Below are 18,531 nucleotides of genomic sequence, written 5' to 3' on the forward strand. Positions count from 1 at the left end.
TCAGGTTATTTTAAGAGTTTTGAGGAAAGATGATGAGGGCATTAAATATATTTTCAGTGCTTGCTCTGCTATGTTCTCTGTAGCCACGTAGAGTTCGATATTTGTTGGAGCATCAGGAGCCTCTGTAAAATCAGGACAGTATTGGTGCTGACATCATAGGGTTGATGAAAGGATTAAATGAAAAAATGTCTGTCAATCACTTAGCACCACGTCTGAGATGTAGTCGGCCCTTAATATACACATAAGTTTACAAGGTATTTGTTTGTTTAATAAAGACAGGTCCACTCTAAGAAATTTTATTAAGTACTTAATAACGTGTGCTTTGAGGTGTACACATAAGTACAAAAGCGAACAACATGAGCAGGTAAATAACTGAACAAATAATTTTAAGTGCAATAATTGCTTGTAAAGAGAAATGGAGGATGCTAGTTTTTAGCTCCGGTCAGGAAACTTTTGATGTATTTTTCTATCTTTTTTCTATGTCTTTATTAAATAATCTTCTGATAATGAGTTAATTTAATATAAACTCAGATAAAATTTTTTGACAAAACTAAGAGATAAACCAAAACGAAATATCCGATTAGGATTTCGAATCGCGCCTCCCGAGGTTAGTACTATCCCTCACGACTCCTCCCTCCGCCACAGCCACGCCTCTTCTGGGTTTACAGTTCAGAATCACGCGGGTCTCATTCTGCCGCTGCTCTCGCCTGGATCCCGGCTGAGGATCTTTTGCTCGCGAGAGTTCCTCCGCTGCTGCAGGAAACCGAGTAAGAGATTTGCCGAGACTCAGCGCCACCGCACTCCCCGAGGCCCCGCCCCTTCTCTCTGGCCCTCCCTTTGGTCCAGGTCTCCCGCGTTGCACGTGCAGTTGTTGTGGTTCTACGTCACGTGGTCCCGGAAGTGCACGACAGGCCCGCCTCAAAGATGGCGGCGCCCAGGGCGCGAGGACGTGATCCGCTTCTGCTCCGGCTTGGATTGTAGCCTTGACGAGGTCTGAGCGACCATGGACCGGCCGGGGTTCATGGCAGCGCTGGTGGTGAGTGCGGGGCGGTGGGGTGGGTTGCTCAGAGTGCCGGCGTCCGGAATTGGAGCCCGTGGGGGTTCTCTGCACTGGTTGTCTTCGGGTTTTGCGCGCTGGACTGTCTTCGTGTTACTGGCAGCCAGGTCAGAGGGAGCACGGGGCTCCCAGGCCACCGGCGGGCCAGGTGTCAAGGCTATGTCTGTACTGCCAGGTCATAAGAGACAGGTGGGGGAAAGAAGGTGACTCATTGTCTTTGCACCCTCATTTACTTAAAAAAGAGCTTCTATTATACCCTGTTAACTACTCTTTCATTAAATAGTGTAACTACTCTAGAGACCTTGGGAATTAAAGAAATGTATGTAACACAACAACAAAAACCTTACTCAAATCGCTCCCAGCCCTTCTATTCAATACTACCTTTCTCATTTTGCTGCATCTCTTTTCAGTCTTAGAAAATGACATGTCCTTCTGTTCATTCAATACATAATCTGCTATTTCTGCTCTAAGCCTAGGCTTTGGAGAAATATTGATGAGCACACATAGCTCGTCAAGAACGCTGCGGAGTCAATAAACAGGCTTAGTGTTTAATTCCGTAGCAGAAAACTACGAGAATCAACATGAATTAACAGAAAAAAAAAAAGTCCTTTACCAAATATTTTGGAGCCTCTGGTAGGGGATACTAGACACAGCAGTTAAGCCAGAGTTTGGCTGCCTACGTTTTCATTGTGTGGAATGGGCAGAGACAGACAATAAAGGATTTTTAAAATGATTTTCATAGGGAAAATGGAGGCCCACTGTGATTTATTCACTCAATTATCGAATTTTGGTGTTGCAGGTGTTGAGGATAACATGGTGAACAAGATAGACCTGCTCCTAAAGGTCAGGTGTTAGAGACAAAATAGTAAAATGACTGTTAGGATAAATAACAGGTGGGCTAGGTTCAGGGTGTTAGGGGAATATATGGAAGTAGGGATGTCTTAGCCAGACTTGTTGGATGATAGCTTTAAATCTAGATTTGTTGAAACTTGTATAAGGTGGGTCTTAGAAATATAAAGAGATAATGTTACCGCTTTTTTTTTTTTTTTTGAGAAGGAGTCTCACTCTTCGCCCAGGCTGGAGTGCAGTGGCGCCATCTCCGCTCACCACAAGCTCCACCTCCCGGGTTCACGCCATTCTCCTGCCTCAGCCTCCCGAGTAGCTGGGACTGTGGGCGCCCGCCAGTACGCCCGGCTAATTTTTTGGGTTTTTAGTGGAGACGGGGTTTCACCTTGTTAGCCAGGATGGTGTCGATCTCCTGACCTCGTGATCCCGCCCGACTCGGCCTCCCAAATTGCTGGGATTACAGGCGTGAGCCACGGTGCCCGGCCAATGTTACCACTTTTAAGGAGCTTTCGTGTCTAGCTGGTGACACAGCAGCAGTAGTTTGTCAGCTAACATTCCTGTGCCAGGAACTGGGGTAAGCTCTTTACATACCTTATCCCATTTAATTCTCACAATAATTGAACTCTTATCCTAATTTTCCAAATAAGGGAACTGGGATACCAAGAGGTTAGATGACTAGTTCAAAATCACACAAGTGCAATCCATTTCGTGTGTGTAAGTATTGGAGCTCATATTCCAGCCCAGGTGATGTCACCTGGGAGTCGTGCCCTTACCTGCTTCTTGATACTCTCTGAAGTCAGCAAAGGTCGCAATTGCTAAAACACAGCTGACTGCTGCAGTTAACAAAAGAATGGATTTAGTATATACTTAATTAAAGTATGATACACATGCAGTAAAGTATACTTTTTTCCCAATGTATTTATAGAGGGTAAAATTAGAATCAATATGTGGAAGTTTCAGGAAACTAGATTTCATTCCAGGTAAAGGACAAACATTTATGCATTCAGCACACAGTTTATCTTCCATGTATTCTGCCCACTGGGTATTGTGGTAGGCTTTATAGATACAGTGGCAAATAACCCCATTTCAAGTAGGGAAGAAAGGCCAACAGATAAAACAGTTGCAGTGAATAAGTGCTATGAAAGAAATGAACTGAAGATGCAACAGAGTAGGGAAATATTGGTGAACCTCTTAGATGGAGTGGCCCAGGAAAGCCATGAAGAGGTGACATTTCAGCTAAGACCTAAAAGATAGGAAAAGGCTTGAATTTTTGATGATCACAGTGGGAGGTTCAGTCATAGGGAATGGCTCAAGTGGAAAGAGCTTAGAGTTTTCAAGTGGTGAGGCCTAATGGGTAAGGATAGCATGGCAGGGTTTGGTATGGGAGGGGTAGGCAAAGCCAGCTCAGGTGGGGCTTTATGGGCTAGGGAAAATAATTTGGATTTCATTTGAAGTGTAATGGAAGCCACTGAAATGTGTTATTATCAGAGTAGTACAGAAATGGAGTGGCTACTTTTTAATGTCTTGGAGTGCCTTTGAGACACAGTGAACACTCCTGAGGGAGTTTGGTTTTGCTTACTAATGTGTTACCAGTACCTGCCACTATGTAAGCACTCAGTACTACTTTGAATGAAAAGCCTAGATGATTGCTAAGTCTCGAAACTTGGATTTGAAGAATTAAATGAGGTAACATTAAACATGCAGAGCAGAGCCTGGCAAGTAGCAGACATTGAAATGCTCCCTTCCTAAAGCTTCATGAAGAGTACTGAAGAAGCGGAGAGCCTCTGGGATGTTAGTTATCATTTGGAGCACAGAGTGGGCTATCCAGAAACAAAATCCTCGAAGAGTACATTGATCAGTGCATACTTTTAGGAAAGCAACTGGAACTAAGTATTAGCAACCTAAAGATATTTATATAAATAACATTTAGCTCAGTGAAGACAGTAAGAAGCTACTAAAACATGGGACAGAGGGGAAGAATTTCTTGGACTAGTCTGCAGCCATGAAAAATAGTGCTTGTGAAGAGAATGTACTATAATTACATGGAAAATGCTTATGAGATAAAATTAAGAGAAAAACAACATTGCATGTATGTATATTTGCTTGTGCCTAATTAAAGCTATGTTAAAACCTATTCCATTCATGGAAAAAAAAAAGCCAGATTGAAATACTCCAAAATAACACTAAGTATTTTTGGTGGTAGGATTACATTGTGTTAGTCTGTTCTAATGCTGCTAACAAAGATACCTGAGACTGGGTAATTTATAAAGGAAAGAGTCTTAACTGACTCACAGTTCCATTTGGCTGGGGAGGCCTCACAGTTGTGCGGAAGGCGAAGGAAGAGCCAAGTCACGTCTTACGTGGCTGCAGACAAGAGAGCATGTGCAGGGGAACTCCCCTTTATAAAACCATCACATCCTGTGAGATTTACTATTACCAGAGCAGCAAGGGAAAGACCTGCCCCCGTGATTCAATTAACTCCCACCAGGTGCCTCCCACAACACATGGGAATTATGAGAGTTAGAATTCAACATGAGATTTGGGTGGGGACACAGAGCCAAACCGTATCATTCCACCCCTGGCCTCTCCCAAATCTCATATCCTCACATTTCAAAACCAATCATGCCTTCTCAACAGTCCCCAAAGTCTTAACTCATTTTAGCATTAACTCAAAAGTCCACAGTCCAAAGTCTCATCTGAGACAAGGCAAGTCCCTTCTGCCTATGAGCCTGTAAAATCAAAAGCAAGTTAATTACTTCCTACATACAATGGGATTACAGGTATTGGGTAAATACACCCATTGCAAACGGGAGAGATTGGCCAAAATGAAGGGGCTGTAGGCCCCATGAAAGTCTGAAATCCAACAGGGTAGTCAAATCTTAAAGCTCTGAAATCATCTCCTTTGACTCCATGTCTTACATCCAGGTCACGCTGCTATAAGAGGTGGGTTCCCATGGTGGCTTTGCAGGATACAGCTCCCCTCCTGGCTGTTTTTGTGGGCTGGCATTCAGTGTCTGTGGCTTTTCCAGGCACAGGGTTCAAGCTGTCAATGGATCTACCATTCTGGGGTCTGGAGGACAGTGGCCCTCTTCTCCCAGCTCCACCAGGTGGTGCCCTGGTGGGGACTCCCTATTGGGGCCGCCACATTTCCCTTCCACACTGCCCCAGTAGAGGTTCTCTAGGAGAGCCCCACCCCTGCAGCACACCTCGGCCTGGACATCCCGACGTTTCCAAACATCATCTGAAATCTAGGCAGAGGTTCCCAAACCTCAGTTCTTGTGTTCTGCACACCCACAGGACCAACACCATGTGGAAGCTGCCAAGGCTTGGGGCTTGCATCCTTCAAAGCCATAGCCTGAGCTCTACCTTTGCCCCTTCTAGCCACGGCTGTAGTGGCTGGGACACAGGGCACCAAGTCCTGAGGCTGCACACAGCAGGGGGGCCCTGGACCCAGCCCAGGAAACCATTTTTTCCCTCCTAGGCCTCCAGAGCCTGTGATGGGAGGGGCTGCCATGAAGGTCTCTGACATGCCCTGAAGGCATTTTCCCGATTGTCTTGTCAATTAACATTTGGCTCTTGGTTATTTATGCAAATTTCTGCAGCCAGTTTGAATTTTTCTCCAGAAAATAGGTTTTTCTTTTTTACTGCATCATCAGGCTGCAAATTTTCCAAACTTTTATGCTTTGCCACCTCTAGGATGCTTTGCCACTTAGAAGTTTCTTCTGTTGGATACCGTAAATCATCTCTCTCAAGTTCAAAGTTTCACAGATCTCTAGGGTAGGGGCAAAATGCCGCCAGTCTCTTTGCATAGCAAGAGTGACCTTTACTGCAATTACCAACAAGTTCCTCATCTCCATCTGAGCCCACCTCAGTCTGGATTTTATTGTCCATGTCACTGTCAGCAGTTTGGTCAAAGGCATTCAACAAGTCTTTAGTAAGTTCTAAACTTTCCCACATCTTCCTGTCTTCGGAGCCCTCCAAACTTTTCCAACCCCTGCCTGTTACCCATTCTGAAGTCACTCCCACGTTTTCAGGTATCTTTATAGTAACACCCTACTCTGGGTACCAATTTACTGTATTAGTCTGTTCTCACACTGCTGATAAAGACATACACAAGACTGGATAATTTATAAAGGGAAGAGGTTTAATTGACTCACAGTTCCACATGGCTGGCGGAGGGGCCTCACAATCATGGTAGAAGGGAAGGGAGGAGCAAAGTCACGTCTTACATGGCTGCAGATGAGAGCGTGTGCAGGAGAACTCCCCTTTATAAGATCATCAGATCTTGTGAGACTTATTCACTATCACCAGAACAGAATGGGAAAGACCTGCCACTATGATTCAGTTACCTCCCACCAGGCCCCTCCCACAACATGTGGGAATTATGGGAGCTACAATTCAAGATGAGATTTGGGTGGGGACCCAGAGCCAAACCATTTCATACGTGTTCTGTTCTTTTTTTTTGAGACAAGGTCTTCCTCTGTTGCCCAGGCTGGAGTGCAGTGGCACTGTCTCCACTCAAGTAATCCTCCCACCTCAGCCTCCTGAGTAGCTGGGACTAGAGGCATGCACCAACCACGCCTGGCTAATTTTTTAATTAAAAATTTTCTTTTTTTGTAGAGACAGGGTCTTGCTGTGTTGCCAGGGCTGGTCTTGAAGTACTGGCCTCAAGCAATCCTCCCGACTCAGCTTCAAAGTGCTGGGATTACAGGCATGAGGGACTGAGCCCAGCCCATATTGTTCTTACAATTTTTAGAAAATTTTTTTTGTAGAGAGAGGTTTCTTGTAGAGAGAGGTGTCACAGGTATAAGCCACCACACCTGGCTGACCCTAAGAATTTTTGTCAAAACATTAAAAATGCTTTGGTCGTAAATATATAGGGGAAAAATGGCAAAGCTGATGTTTATTTAGTACACTGTAATTAAAAACATTAGAAACATTAATTTTTTGGGCAAAACCTTATCAGCAGTAGTTTGAACATTTGCTTGTGTTCTCATTATGTATTGTAGAGGAAGCATCTTTTTATGCCTTGGCAAGTTGTCATACTGCTTTCTCAGTTTGGGTCAACGTCTAACATTTTATTTTTTGTGCTTTCAATGTTGTGAGTTCCTTTAACGTGAAGACTTGCTGGCATAACTTACTCTGGGAGATTTTCATCCTTGTCATCACAACTACTTTCCTCATTTGTGTGAAGTTTGCTGTCACTTATTTTTTCTAGTTACTTTTCTAGATTAATGACAGCAGTGTGAATATTTCCATGGCCAGCTGTTTCTTCTGTAATACCATTTATGTCTGATTTTCATTTAACTTTGTGTTACCACTTTTCATTTTTTTTTGCATTTTCATCTTTGTTCATCAGTTTTCTGTCTATTTTTATAAAATGTCATGTGCATTTATTACTGGGAGATAAGGAGGTAACACAACTATTTGCTTTGCTGTCTGTGCATAAACTGAGTAATAGGCAGTGATTTCTGTTCATTGCATTGTGATTTGTGGACTGAACAAGTGGTAAAGTTTGCACTTTATCCAGCTACTCATAGTTAATATGCTGTGGTAACTGAAATTTGACCTGGGTTGTTGGGAGATTCATGATATTTAAGTAAATCATGGTAACTGAAATTCATGTATGTAGGTGCTATGCAAAGTGAGGACTGCTTGTAGTTTTTATTTTTGTTTTCCTGTATTTAGTGAGGTGATTTTTGACTGGTGCTGTCATCTGGGGAGCTTTTTCATAATACTTGGGTGTCTTCTCACTGGACCTACCCTTCTGCTGAGAACCACCTACAGGCAGTAGAAGACTTGATGGGAACAATATGAGTTACGATGGCAGGGGTTCTTGAGTGGAGTGAAGAAAGGTAATACGAATGAAGTATTGGGTATACTATTAAAAGAGGTTTTCTGTTTTGTTGTTGTTCTTGTTTTGCCTCATATCTTTTCTGGATAGTGACCTCCTAGTTTTCAATTTGGAGTAAAGGGCATTTTTAAAGTAAAGATTATCTCCAAATTTACTAAAAATTGAGAATTATGCTTCTCTTTCTCATGACTTATGTGACTTGTTTGTTTTTGGCATTTATGTCAGAGTGAGCAAGTGTTCCCTTTTTGCTTGTTTTTGTGTTGAGCAAGAAATGATCTAAACACAAGTATATTCCAAATTTTGCTCAGCCTGTGGAGCACGCAAAGCACTGCTTGGAGAGCACCAATCATGCAAGGACCACAATTGATAACCACCACTGTGATGGAGGCATTTTTTTTGTGCATCTCTGGTGCTCAGAGATGGGACTACCTTTCTTTTTTCATTTTTCTTTCTGTTTAAGAAAGGCATACTTGGAAAGTTTTAGTATGTGATAACTTAGCTGTAAGTGACTTCTTAATGTGCTTTTGTTACCACTTCAAAACCCTACTACTACATGTTGAAAGTTGCTTTAAATACTATATCTTTTGTAATACAGACAAAATTTGGGTAACATTAAATTCCAAATAAAGGAAAGATAAAAGTTACACCCACAGTTATCTCACCTCCCCAAATCAGGTGTCTTTTTACATGCTTAACCAGATACATTTGTTGGCCTTTCCTGTGTTATTTGGGGTTGAATGCCTGAAAAACGTGGTCCCCCACCTTCAGGGATCTAGGGTCTAGTAGGAGGCAGATGCTAAACAAAACTTAATTATGTAATTCCAAGTGGTGGTAACACTTAACTGTTTACTGAGCACTTTAAAAGTGCTTATGCAACTTTTTCATAGCTGAGGTCATATAGGTACAATTTTATATTCTACTTTAAAAAATTAACATATAAGTTCGAATACAAGAATCATAAAGCAATTTGAACACTAATATTTCTCTTAAGTTTTTGAAGTTGATGCTGAATGTTCCTATCATGTATCACATGATTTGGTTTCTGTTGAGTCAGTTCACTGGGGATTCTTGTCCAGAGAGCAGAATTTGAGAAGAGCTTTTAATTCATTATTGCTAGTGAAAAACTTGAACTTACAGATTTTAATATATGAATTTGTCAGTTGAGTTGAATATAGGAATGTCATCTTCAGTGTTTGGTAAAGTACTCTTTAGGCTTTTGCGTGGTTTTTAGTATTTGCATGTCAGTATTGGTACCAGCAAACTTTGAAGGATGTTTATAGTAACACAATTCTAAAAATAGTAGTTCCTGTTTATTGATAATTGATTAAGGGCTAGGCATTTTGCTAACCATATAACAGGTTCATCTGATGGTGTTTAGTTCTCATTTATTTTATTCTCAGAAACTCTATGAAGTATAGGTACTCTTTTCCCTCTTTCATGTGTCAAGAAACAAAGGCTTAGAGAGGTTAGTTTCCCTAAGAACACTGATATGGTTTGGCTGGGTCCCCACCCAAAATTTCATCTTGAATTATAATCCCCATGTGTCAAGGACGAGCCAAAGGTGGAGGTAATTGGATCATGGGGACAGTTCCCCCATGCTGTTCTCCTGATGGTGAGTGAGTCTCATGAGATCTGATGGTTTTATAAGTGTCTCACATTTCCCCTCTTCCACTCACTGTGTCCTGCCGCCCTGTGAAGAAGGTGCCTGCTTCACCTTTGCCCTCTGGCATGATTGTAAGTTTCTTGAGGTCTCCCCAGCAGTGCGGAGCTGTGAATCAACTAAACCTCTTTTCTTTATACATGACCCTGTCTCAGGTATTTCTTCATAGCTGTGTGAGAACAGACTAATACAAAGACCAAGTTGAAACCGAAGCTAAATCTGTTTGATGCCAAAGCTGTGTTCTTAGGCAATACTTAATTTGAAAGAATTCCTGGAGAAATGGAAGAATAATCGAGTCAGATTCTAGAACGATTATTATTGTATTCTTGCTAATAGCCTCACTAAAAAAAAACTGAACGCGTACAGTTCTTTCCATTAGGAGGTAATATTAAGCAGAGATTTCTGGAGAAGTCCCCCTGAGTATTCCACAAAGTGGTCATGGTGGCTGCGGAATGCTGGGAAGAATAGCAGCAGATAGCTGACCCTGGCTTTTGTTTGTCACAGATGCTGCGGCAGACCAGAACAGGGACCACCGAGCGGTGCTTGACTGCAAGATTTCTTCTGAACATTTCCTCTTTTTACAAAGTGTTAATCTCATCATCCCACATTTCTATTTTAGCAACCCTGCTACATAAGAGACACTGGGTTAGATATTTAGAAAGACAGAGGTGACTAACTGATCTGGTTTCTATTCTGAAGGATCTTAATGTCAGATATGATGGTTAGTACCAAAAGTGAAATATAAACAACATTATATGCTAGAGTCAAGGACATAGCATTTAATTCTGACTGGAAAATTGGGAAAGGCTTTACGAGGAATGTGCATTGTGTTGCAGCTTTAAGAACGGAGAGGATTTTGTCGGGTGTGTGTGTGTGCGTGTATGTGTATGTATGTATGGGGGTAGAGACGATGGTGGTTTGCTGGCTGCAATAGGCAGGAGACAAGGATAAGAAGGGAATTTTAGGCAGGGCGCGGTGGGTTATGCTTGTAATCCCAGCACTTTGGGAGGCCGAGGTGGGCGGATCACCTGAGGTTTGGAGTCCAAGACCAGCCTGACCAACATGGAGAAACCCTGTCTCTACTAAAAATACAAAAAATTAGCCAGGCATGGTGGCTAATGCCTATAATCCCAGCTACTCGGGAGGCTGAGGCAGGAGAATGACTTGAACCTGGGAGGTGAAGGTTGCGGTGAGCCGAGATTGTGCCATTGTACTCCAGCCTGGGCAACAAGAGCAAAACTCTGCCTCAAAAAAAAAAAAAAAAAATGGAATTTTAGACTGAGAGAAAACCTAAGCAGAAGCACAGGAATGAGAAGTTTTAGGAAACAGCTGGGTGCAGTGGCTCATGCCTGTAATCCCAGCACTTTGGGAGGCCAAGGCTGGTGGATCACCTGAGGTCAGGAGTTCAAAACCAGCCTGGCCAACAGGGTGAAACTCTGGTTCTGCGAAAAATATAAAAATTAGCCAGTCATGGTGGCATGTGCCTGTAGTCTCAGGTACTCCAGAGGCTGAGTCAGGAGAATCGCTTGAACCTGGGAGGCAGAGGTTGCATTGAGCCGAGATTGTGCCACTGCACTCCAGACTGGGTGACAGAGTGAGACTCCATCCCAAAAAATAAATTGTTTCAGGACATGTTTGAGATGTCTTGAGTAGTCAGATTGGTTGAATACTCCAAGGTCTATAGAGGGTGAAGCTTCATGAAGCTGCAGAGGAGGTAGCTTAGGGTCAGTAGGTTGAGGTTCTTACTTACCGTTTGCTGAGTGGCTTCTATATATCAAGTACAACCAGTAAATTAGAGATTTTTTTTTCCACAGGGGAAGCATTAATTTTTGAATGGCTTACTTAGCTTTTATATATTTGTAATATTCATTACAAAATTTGAGCAAATAAAAATTAACAAGATTGTTTAAAAATTAATAATTCTTGTTATTTAAAATTGTTAAAAATTATTTAAAAATTAATAGTTTCTTGTTAAAAAATTAACAAGAAATATTATTAACGGTAGTATTTCTCATCCTGAATCTCTTTCCACAGAGGCGATAACTTCTAGCAATTTACTGTTTATGCTTCCAAACTTCTAGTTATGCATATACAAATAGTTACACATTTTAAAAGATGGGATTATATAGCATATATTGTTTTATAGCTAAATTGATTAAGAATATAGTGTATGTTTCTGTGCCAATAAGTATGGGTTGACCTCTTTTCTTTTTTTTTTTTTTTTAATTAGAGACAGGATCTTGCTTTGTTGCCCAAGCTAGAGTGCAGGGCAGTGGCATGATCATAGCTTACTGCAACCTCAAACTGCTGGGCCCAAGTGAGCATCCCACCTCAGCCTCCCAGAAGCTAGGACTACAGACATGAGCCACTGCACCCAGCCTACCTTGTTGTTTTAAAGGCTGTGTAGCAATTCATTATTTGTGTATAACATAATTTACTTAACAAGGCCCCAGTGGATGGATTTTTAGGTTGTTTTCAATTTTTTATTATTACAGAAATGCTGTAGTAGACATTCTTGTATATTTGTGCATTTATTTCTGTGGATGAAATGCTTAGTAATAACTGGATCAAAGGTTTGATAATTTAAAATGTTCATTTTGCCAAATTGTCCTCCGGTAGATTATGGTAATGTTTTCGTTAACAGTGCCCATATCCATTCTTCATATTTTTAATTTTTTTCTAATTGGGAAAACATTTTATTTTTATTTGATAATGACAGAGAATCATATTTTCATATTTTTGTTAGTCATTTATATTTTTCTTTTGGGAATTGCCTGGTCCTGTCTTTTGCTATTTTTGAAAAAAATTCAGTGTACCTTTTTAAGGTTGATTTGTAGTGCCTTCTAAAATATAGTTAGTAACCCTTTATTAGAGCCATTGAATGCCTCCTATTAATATGTGCTGGTGCTGGAAACAGTAAACAAAACAGATACGGATCTTGTGGTTTAATTGGACTGGTACTGAACAAATGGTCAGAGGCAAAACTATGTAATTAAAATTGTGTTCACTGCTTGGAAACAGCAGGATCTAAACCTGAACTGGAGACTAGGGGGCATCTGTACAAAGTCCTTGAAATGAGGAAGATCAGATGATTTAGAGGAAAAGATCAGGTGGAAAGAAAGGACTGAGCAAAGGGCACATAGTGCGAGTTTTGGGAATTGGAGGGGCTCCAGAACCTCCAGAGCCTGGAAGGCCATGCTAGGGTTTTCTTCTTCATCCTCGGGGCTGTTGGAAAGTTTGGAAGATTTATAGGCTGGAGAGTGGGAAGATGAAATTTGGATTTTGTGAAAATGATTAGTACAGAGAGGCAGCAAGCACTTCAGGGAGAATGAATGGGAAGTGGGGAAGATGACAGGTGTGTCAGAAAGCAGAGGTGGCAGTTCTGCAGTGAGGAAGATGGTGGTTCAAGTTATGGGTGGCCACTTCATTGTGGAGGAAACCGAGACTGTCAGGGGAATGTTTCCCTTGAGAAGCCATGTTAATGTTATGGCTGGCTCTTCTTAGCTGTCATTTAGGCCAGTGGCCTCTGTTAATTTTGCTTAGTTAAATTGCACAGATGGTTTGGTTTTGCCCTAGAGGGGAGCAGCGATGCTGTTTTTATGGTGGTGTTCCCTCCTCCTTTTGAGAAAAAAAGTTTTATAGCATGTAATTCTGACCTATAACTTCTCAGAGTAATTGCAGAGCACTAATTAGGCACTTCCTCTCTATAGTCTGCCAACACTTCATACATTTATTAACTTAAGGTAGAGACATGTATTTTATCTGTAAGATATCGAGGTCTGAATACATTGTGATGCTCTAGCAAGGTTTGCTGGTTATCTGGGTTATGTCTTATTTCTTTGGATTTTTTTCTGGTTAGAACTTTTCAGTATAAGCTACCATAAATTATGAAATGAATCACTGGCCTGATAACTTTCTGATATACGATTATAACAAAATAACATTTTCAGGCTAAAGAATGAAAGAGTTTGACAGAGTTCTTTAAAATTAAGTTGTTACTGGCTTATATATTTTTTACATAATTACATACAAAATGATATTGATATAGGCATTCCTTAAGGTTTTTGTTTAAATCTGAAATATGTGGTTGTGTGGGTAAATATATAGGTATTCTTCAGGTTCTCTGTTAGCTGTTTTTTTTCAGTCTTATGAATTTAAATGACATTTGAGTTATATAGAAGTTTGAAATCGATAGAAGCGATGAGTAATCCTTGAGTCAAGTTTTACCAGACAAGTAGATCGAATCTGGTCATTTTTTCCCTCAGAAGATAAGAATTGTGATGAAAGAAGGGTTAGAGAATCAATACATGTAAAGTAGCCAACTGGATTAAAAGAGTAATTATTGATTAAAATTTAGCAGCAGATAGCACTTCTCTGAATCCTCTGCTAAGATTAAAGAGAAAATTAGAGTGAAGTGCAGCATATTTTTAAATAATCTAGTCGCATGAGACATTTTCACCAGGGTTCTATTCTCTCTGTATTTTGAGAAAACGAAGAGGCAGGCAAAATATTTACCTACCAAACTATTATTAGAGATGACGTCTTCCTGTGTTGCCCAGGCAGGAGCATAGTGGCTATTCATGGGCATAATCATAGCTCACTGTAATCTCAAATTCCTGGGCTGAAGCGATCCTCCTGCCTCAGCCTCCCAGGTGGGTGGGATTACAGGTACATATCACCATGCCCGGCTCTATTTACTGAGTTTTATAAAAATCCTGAAAGAAGAAGTAAGAAGAGTTTTGACAATTGGCCTTTTTACTTTCCTATATTACTTGTGAACTTTTCCCCATGACTTAGGGAAGGCCACCTTTATATCCAGAAAGAAATCCCACATTATTGGATATTCTTTTGGTACTATTTGGTTTCTCTACTGGCACATCTCTGTGCCCTTTTGGGTGACGTCTTCTTAGGTAATTTGCAGAGTAGAACTTCAGGGTCTTTGGGCTTCTTTCATGTCTTTGGGCTGATAATGAAGTATAGTATTACTATTTGTAGTAATGTACTTGTCTAGTGTAAATTAATTTTTAATAATTAACCTGTGCTAGTTAATTTGAAAATAGGTATTGGATTTATCATTAAAGTATTTCATTTTTCAAGTTAACTCCTGGGATGGTTTTGTGGTGAGCGGTAAGTAAAGCAGATAGTATTTGCTAGGTACCAAGCTTTGTAGCATCTGCACATTTCGTAAACTCAAAAAGATGGAAACGATCAGTTTGAACTTCGGTTGTATGTTTGAATAATACTGATTTTTTTTTTCCTTTGGCATGAAATGTAGAGTTTAAAAATGTGTACTTTTACTGTTTGAATAGGTAATGTATTCACATGGTTCTGATTTCAAAATATAGCAAAAAATAGCAATTTAGTTAAAGAAATTACTATGTAGGAAAGTTTCCTCTTTATAGTGCCTCTGTCTGCCTACTATAAACTGATTTTGACTCACATCTTTAAATGATGCCTTTAAATCTGAGTGATCTTTTGGTATCAGAACAAATGTTATGTTTTTGTCTTTTTCACTAATAAGTAGTGCATCTGTATTGACATTTTGGAGACCCACATTTTGAAACAATTAATGATCCTTGTGAATCTAGATCTGTATTTTAATAATGACACATGTAAGGATTCATATGTATTAGCCTTCCTTTGATGCTCCTTGTGTTCATATTTTGTCAATTTCTGTTTTCTTTGACTAAGGTGTAACGAGTTTTAAAATATTCTACATATGTGTCACTATAATCATGAGGCACAGAGTTAATTCTTAATCAGTTTTTTCCCCCCAAAATCCATTTAGCAGGAATTAAAGAGTTTTTACAAGTACAGCTTCCCCAAAGCAACGTGGTATCTCTTGGGAGATGACTAGTTTGGGCTGGATTTTAATTTCCTTTAGGAATTTAGCTCTTAAAAAAATCAATTTATTCACTTGATTAGCAAGGAATTTTCAAATACATTTAAAACGAAGAGAATACTATATGAGGCCTTAGATATGTGATTATTAAAATGCAGATCAGATTCACAGAGATCATAAGCTGTTTCAAAATTCCAGTCTGAAAGGAGTCAATTCGGATTCAGTGCTTATTAGTTAAGACAACAACATAACATTTGGTCTGATGTGAAAAGATAAATTGTTAAAAAAAAAAAAAGCACAGAATAGTGCATATTGTACATCATCTTTTCTTTTTAAAGAAACTGAAACTATATGTTCATACATGCTTGTGTATGTTTAAAGTAACTTTGGAAGGATACAGCAAAAAACCAATAAAACTGGTTCACCCGAGTTATTAGGAACAAGGTTGGAAGGAGGCTTTGAGCTCTTTACCATTTTTCTGAGGTTTATTTGTGCTTGTTGGCTATTTATTTATTTTTAAGAGACAGGGTCTTGCTCTGTCACCTATGCTAGAGTGCAGTGGCGGGATCATAGCTCACTGAACCCTTGAACTCCTAGGCTCAAGTGATCCTTGTTCCTCAGCGTCCCAAGTAGCTGGAACTACAGGCATGTGCCACCATGCCCAGCTTAATTTTTTATTTTTTGTAGTGATGATGTCTCACTCTGTTGCACAGGCTGGTCTTGGACTCCTGGCCTCAAGTGATCCTCCCACCTCTGCCTCCCATACTGCTGGGAGGCATGAGCCACCACACCTGGACTTTTTTTTTTTTTTTGAACCATGTGAGTACTGTATTAACAATGAATTAAATTTTGCTTAAAATTTTTTTATTAAAAATTGATTTAAAAAGAAAATGTAACATTTACAACTTAAAAATATAGCACAATAATGGCTATTTTCCCAGGAAAACTAGATTTAGGCTGTGCCGCAGAAGTTGTGGACTGAAAGGAATGAGAAATGTGCTTTAAAGACTGTCTTCCTATCCTTGCCCGCAAGTGGTAGAGAGCTTATTTTGTTGTAACCTTTTTTTTTTCCTTTTTCTTCCCTCTTTTTTTTTTTCCAAAGGCTGGTGGGGTAGCAGGTGTTTCTGTTGACTTGATATTATTTCCTCTGGATACCATTAAAACCAGGCTGCAGAGTCCCCAAGGATTTCATAAGGCTGGTGGTTTTCATGGAATATATGCTGGTGTTCCTTCTGCTGCTATTGGATCCTTTCCTAATGGTAAAAAATTATATTCTCACTTCTGTAAAGCCAAGATAAGATGGGATTTTCAGAATGGAGTGTGGTCTTACCCCCATAGAATTCCTTGTGTGTTGAAGCTTATCTTCTGAATTTCCTTCTTTAACCTGGTGTCATTATTTTTTTTTATTTATTTTACTCAGGGTCTCACTTTGTCGCCCAGGTGGGAGTGCAGTGGTGAGATGATAGCTCACTGCAACCTGGACCTCTTGGGCTCAAGCAGTCCTCTTGCCTCAGCCCCCTAAGTAGCTGGGACTACAGGCGTGTGCCACCACGCCCAGCTAATTTTTGTAGTTTTTGTAGAGAATGGGTTTTGCCATGTTGTCTAGGCTGGTCTTGAACTCCTAGGCTCAAGAAATCTGCCCATCTTGGGCTCCCAAAGTGCTAGGATTATAGTAGGCATGAGCCACTGTGCTGGGCCTAACCCATTATTTTTGAATCAGATAGTGTTATGGATTCCATTTCAATATATTTGTAATAGAAAAAAAAAAGCAATCTTTTAAAAATTGTTTTTGTTTTTAAAATTTCCAGCTAGAATCCTTAAAGTGTTATTTTAACGTTGTGATTCCTCAGAATAATCATTCTCAACTTTGCCTGCAAATTAGAATCTACTGGGAAGCCTTAAAAAATACTGATGTCCTGTGTCATCCTAGAAGTTTAATTGGGCTAGGCTTTGCCTGGGTATCAGGAGTTGTAATAACTTCCAAGGTGACTCCACTGTGAAGCCAAGTTTGATGATAGCTGTTTTGGAGCATCTTAGAGAGCAGGCGAACCTAAGAGGCATTAAACATTTCTCTCCTAATTAAATTGCTCTTAGATGATGCAAGTGTTTCTCACTAATGTTCTCCTGGATACTCTCCTTCCAGTGTTTTTTGTTTTAGTTCTGAAGTCATGTTGTGTGACTTATGATGCTCTTACTCTTTAGTCAATGTAATCTGTTTTGTTTAATCTGCTTCTTCGTATACTGTTTGCAGATACTTATTTTTATTGTTTACTGTTGGATGCCTCTAGTGGCATTCGAAAGTAATCTAAAGCAACAAAACAAAAAATCACCACACATAAGACACACCCACAAAACCACAGTTCTAGAAGATTCTTAAATTCTGGGGATTTCTTTCGTTTTTCGCAGGATGATTCATGAGAATTTTTTTCTCTTACGTTAACTTGACATTTAAATGTTCAATCTGTGAGCGTAGCATTCATATAAAGATTTGTAGTGCAAAGAGAAAAATAGCATTTCTGTTTCTTTTTTTCTCCTGTCCTTCCGCATCCCCCAGCCATCATTAGAATGGCAAACTGTTTTGGTCATCCTTCCGTTTTTGTGTATGTTAATACTTTGAGTAATTATAACAGGTTGTTAACTGAGCATCCACTCCATGCCAAGCATAGTTGTAAGTATGTGAGAGGGGCATGCGTTCCCCAACTTGTCCGCTTTGGAATCACCTGATGACTGAAGAGCCTAAACAAATACAGTTGACCCTTGAACAATGTGGTGGTTAGGGGTGTCAACCCCCTGTGCAGTAAAAAATCAGAATATAATTTTTGACTCCCCCAAAACTTAACTACTGATAGCCTGCTGCTGTCTTAATGATAGCATAAACAGTTGATTAACACATACTTTGTATGTGTGTTAAGATATGTATTAACACATGTTTATGTGTTTTATTATTATTATCATTATTTTTTGAGACGGAGTCTAGCTGTGTCACCCCCCAGGCTGGAGTGCAGTGGTGCCATCTCAGGTCACTGCAGCCTCTACCTCCTGGGTTCAAGCGATTCTCCTGCTTCAGCCTCCTGAGTAGCTGGGATTACAGGCACACGCCACCACACCCAGCTAATTTTTTTATTTTTAGTAGAGACGGGGTTTCACTATGTTATCCTTACCTCATGTGATGCGCCTGCCTTGGCCTCCCAAAGTGCTGGGATTACAGGTGTGAGCCACTGTGCCTGGCAAATGTTTTATATACTGTATTCTTACAAGCAGGTAAGCTAGAG

General features: G+C 40.3%; 1 protein-coding gene across 6 annotated transcripts in view; it reads left to right on the top strand.

Annotated features, from left to right (window-relative positions):
* The first annotated feature begins 668 nt into the window (after positions 1-668).
* The window catches only part of SLC25A26 (solute carrier family 25 member 26), a 171,405-nt gene continuing 153,542 nt past the window's right edge, over positions 669-18,531 (top strand). For 2 of the 6 annotated variants that reach the window (XR_009213042.1, XM_058437143.1), the window contains exons 1-2: positions 874-1,036; positions 16,362-16,518. Coding sequence is in view for 3 of the 6 variants with exons in the window: in XM_058437143.1 (XP_058293126.1) it covers positions 1,004-1,036; positions 16,362-16,518 (190 nt within the window). In the remaining 3 variants the exon portion in view is untranslated. Of the gene's footprint in view, positions 1,037-16,361; positions 16,519-18,531 lie in introns of all 6 variants that reach the window. The other 4 variants (XM_032149455.2, XR_004247616.2, XM_032149457.2 and 1 more) reach the window with 4 other exon arrangements.

The sequence above is a fragment of the Hylobates moloch genome, unplaced genomic scaffold (genome assembly GCF_009828535.3).
Source record: "Hylobates moloch isolate HMO894 unplaced genomic scaffold, HMol_V3 SCAFFOLD_4, whole genome shotgun sequence".
NCBI lineage: Eukaryota > Metazoa > Chordata > Mammalia > Primates > Hylobatidae > Hylobates > Hylobates moloch.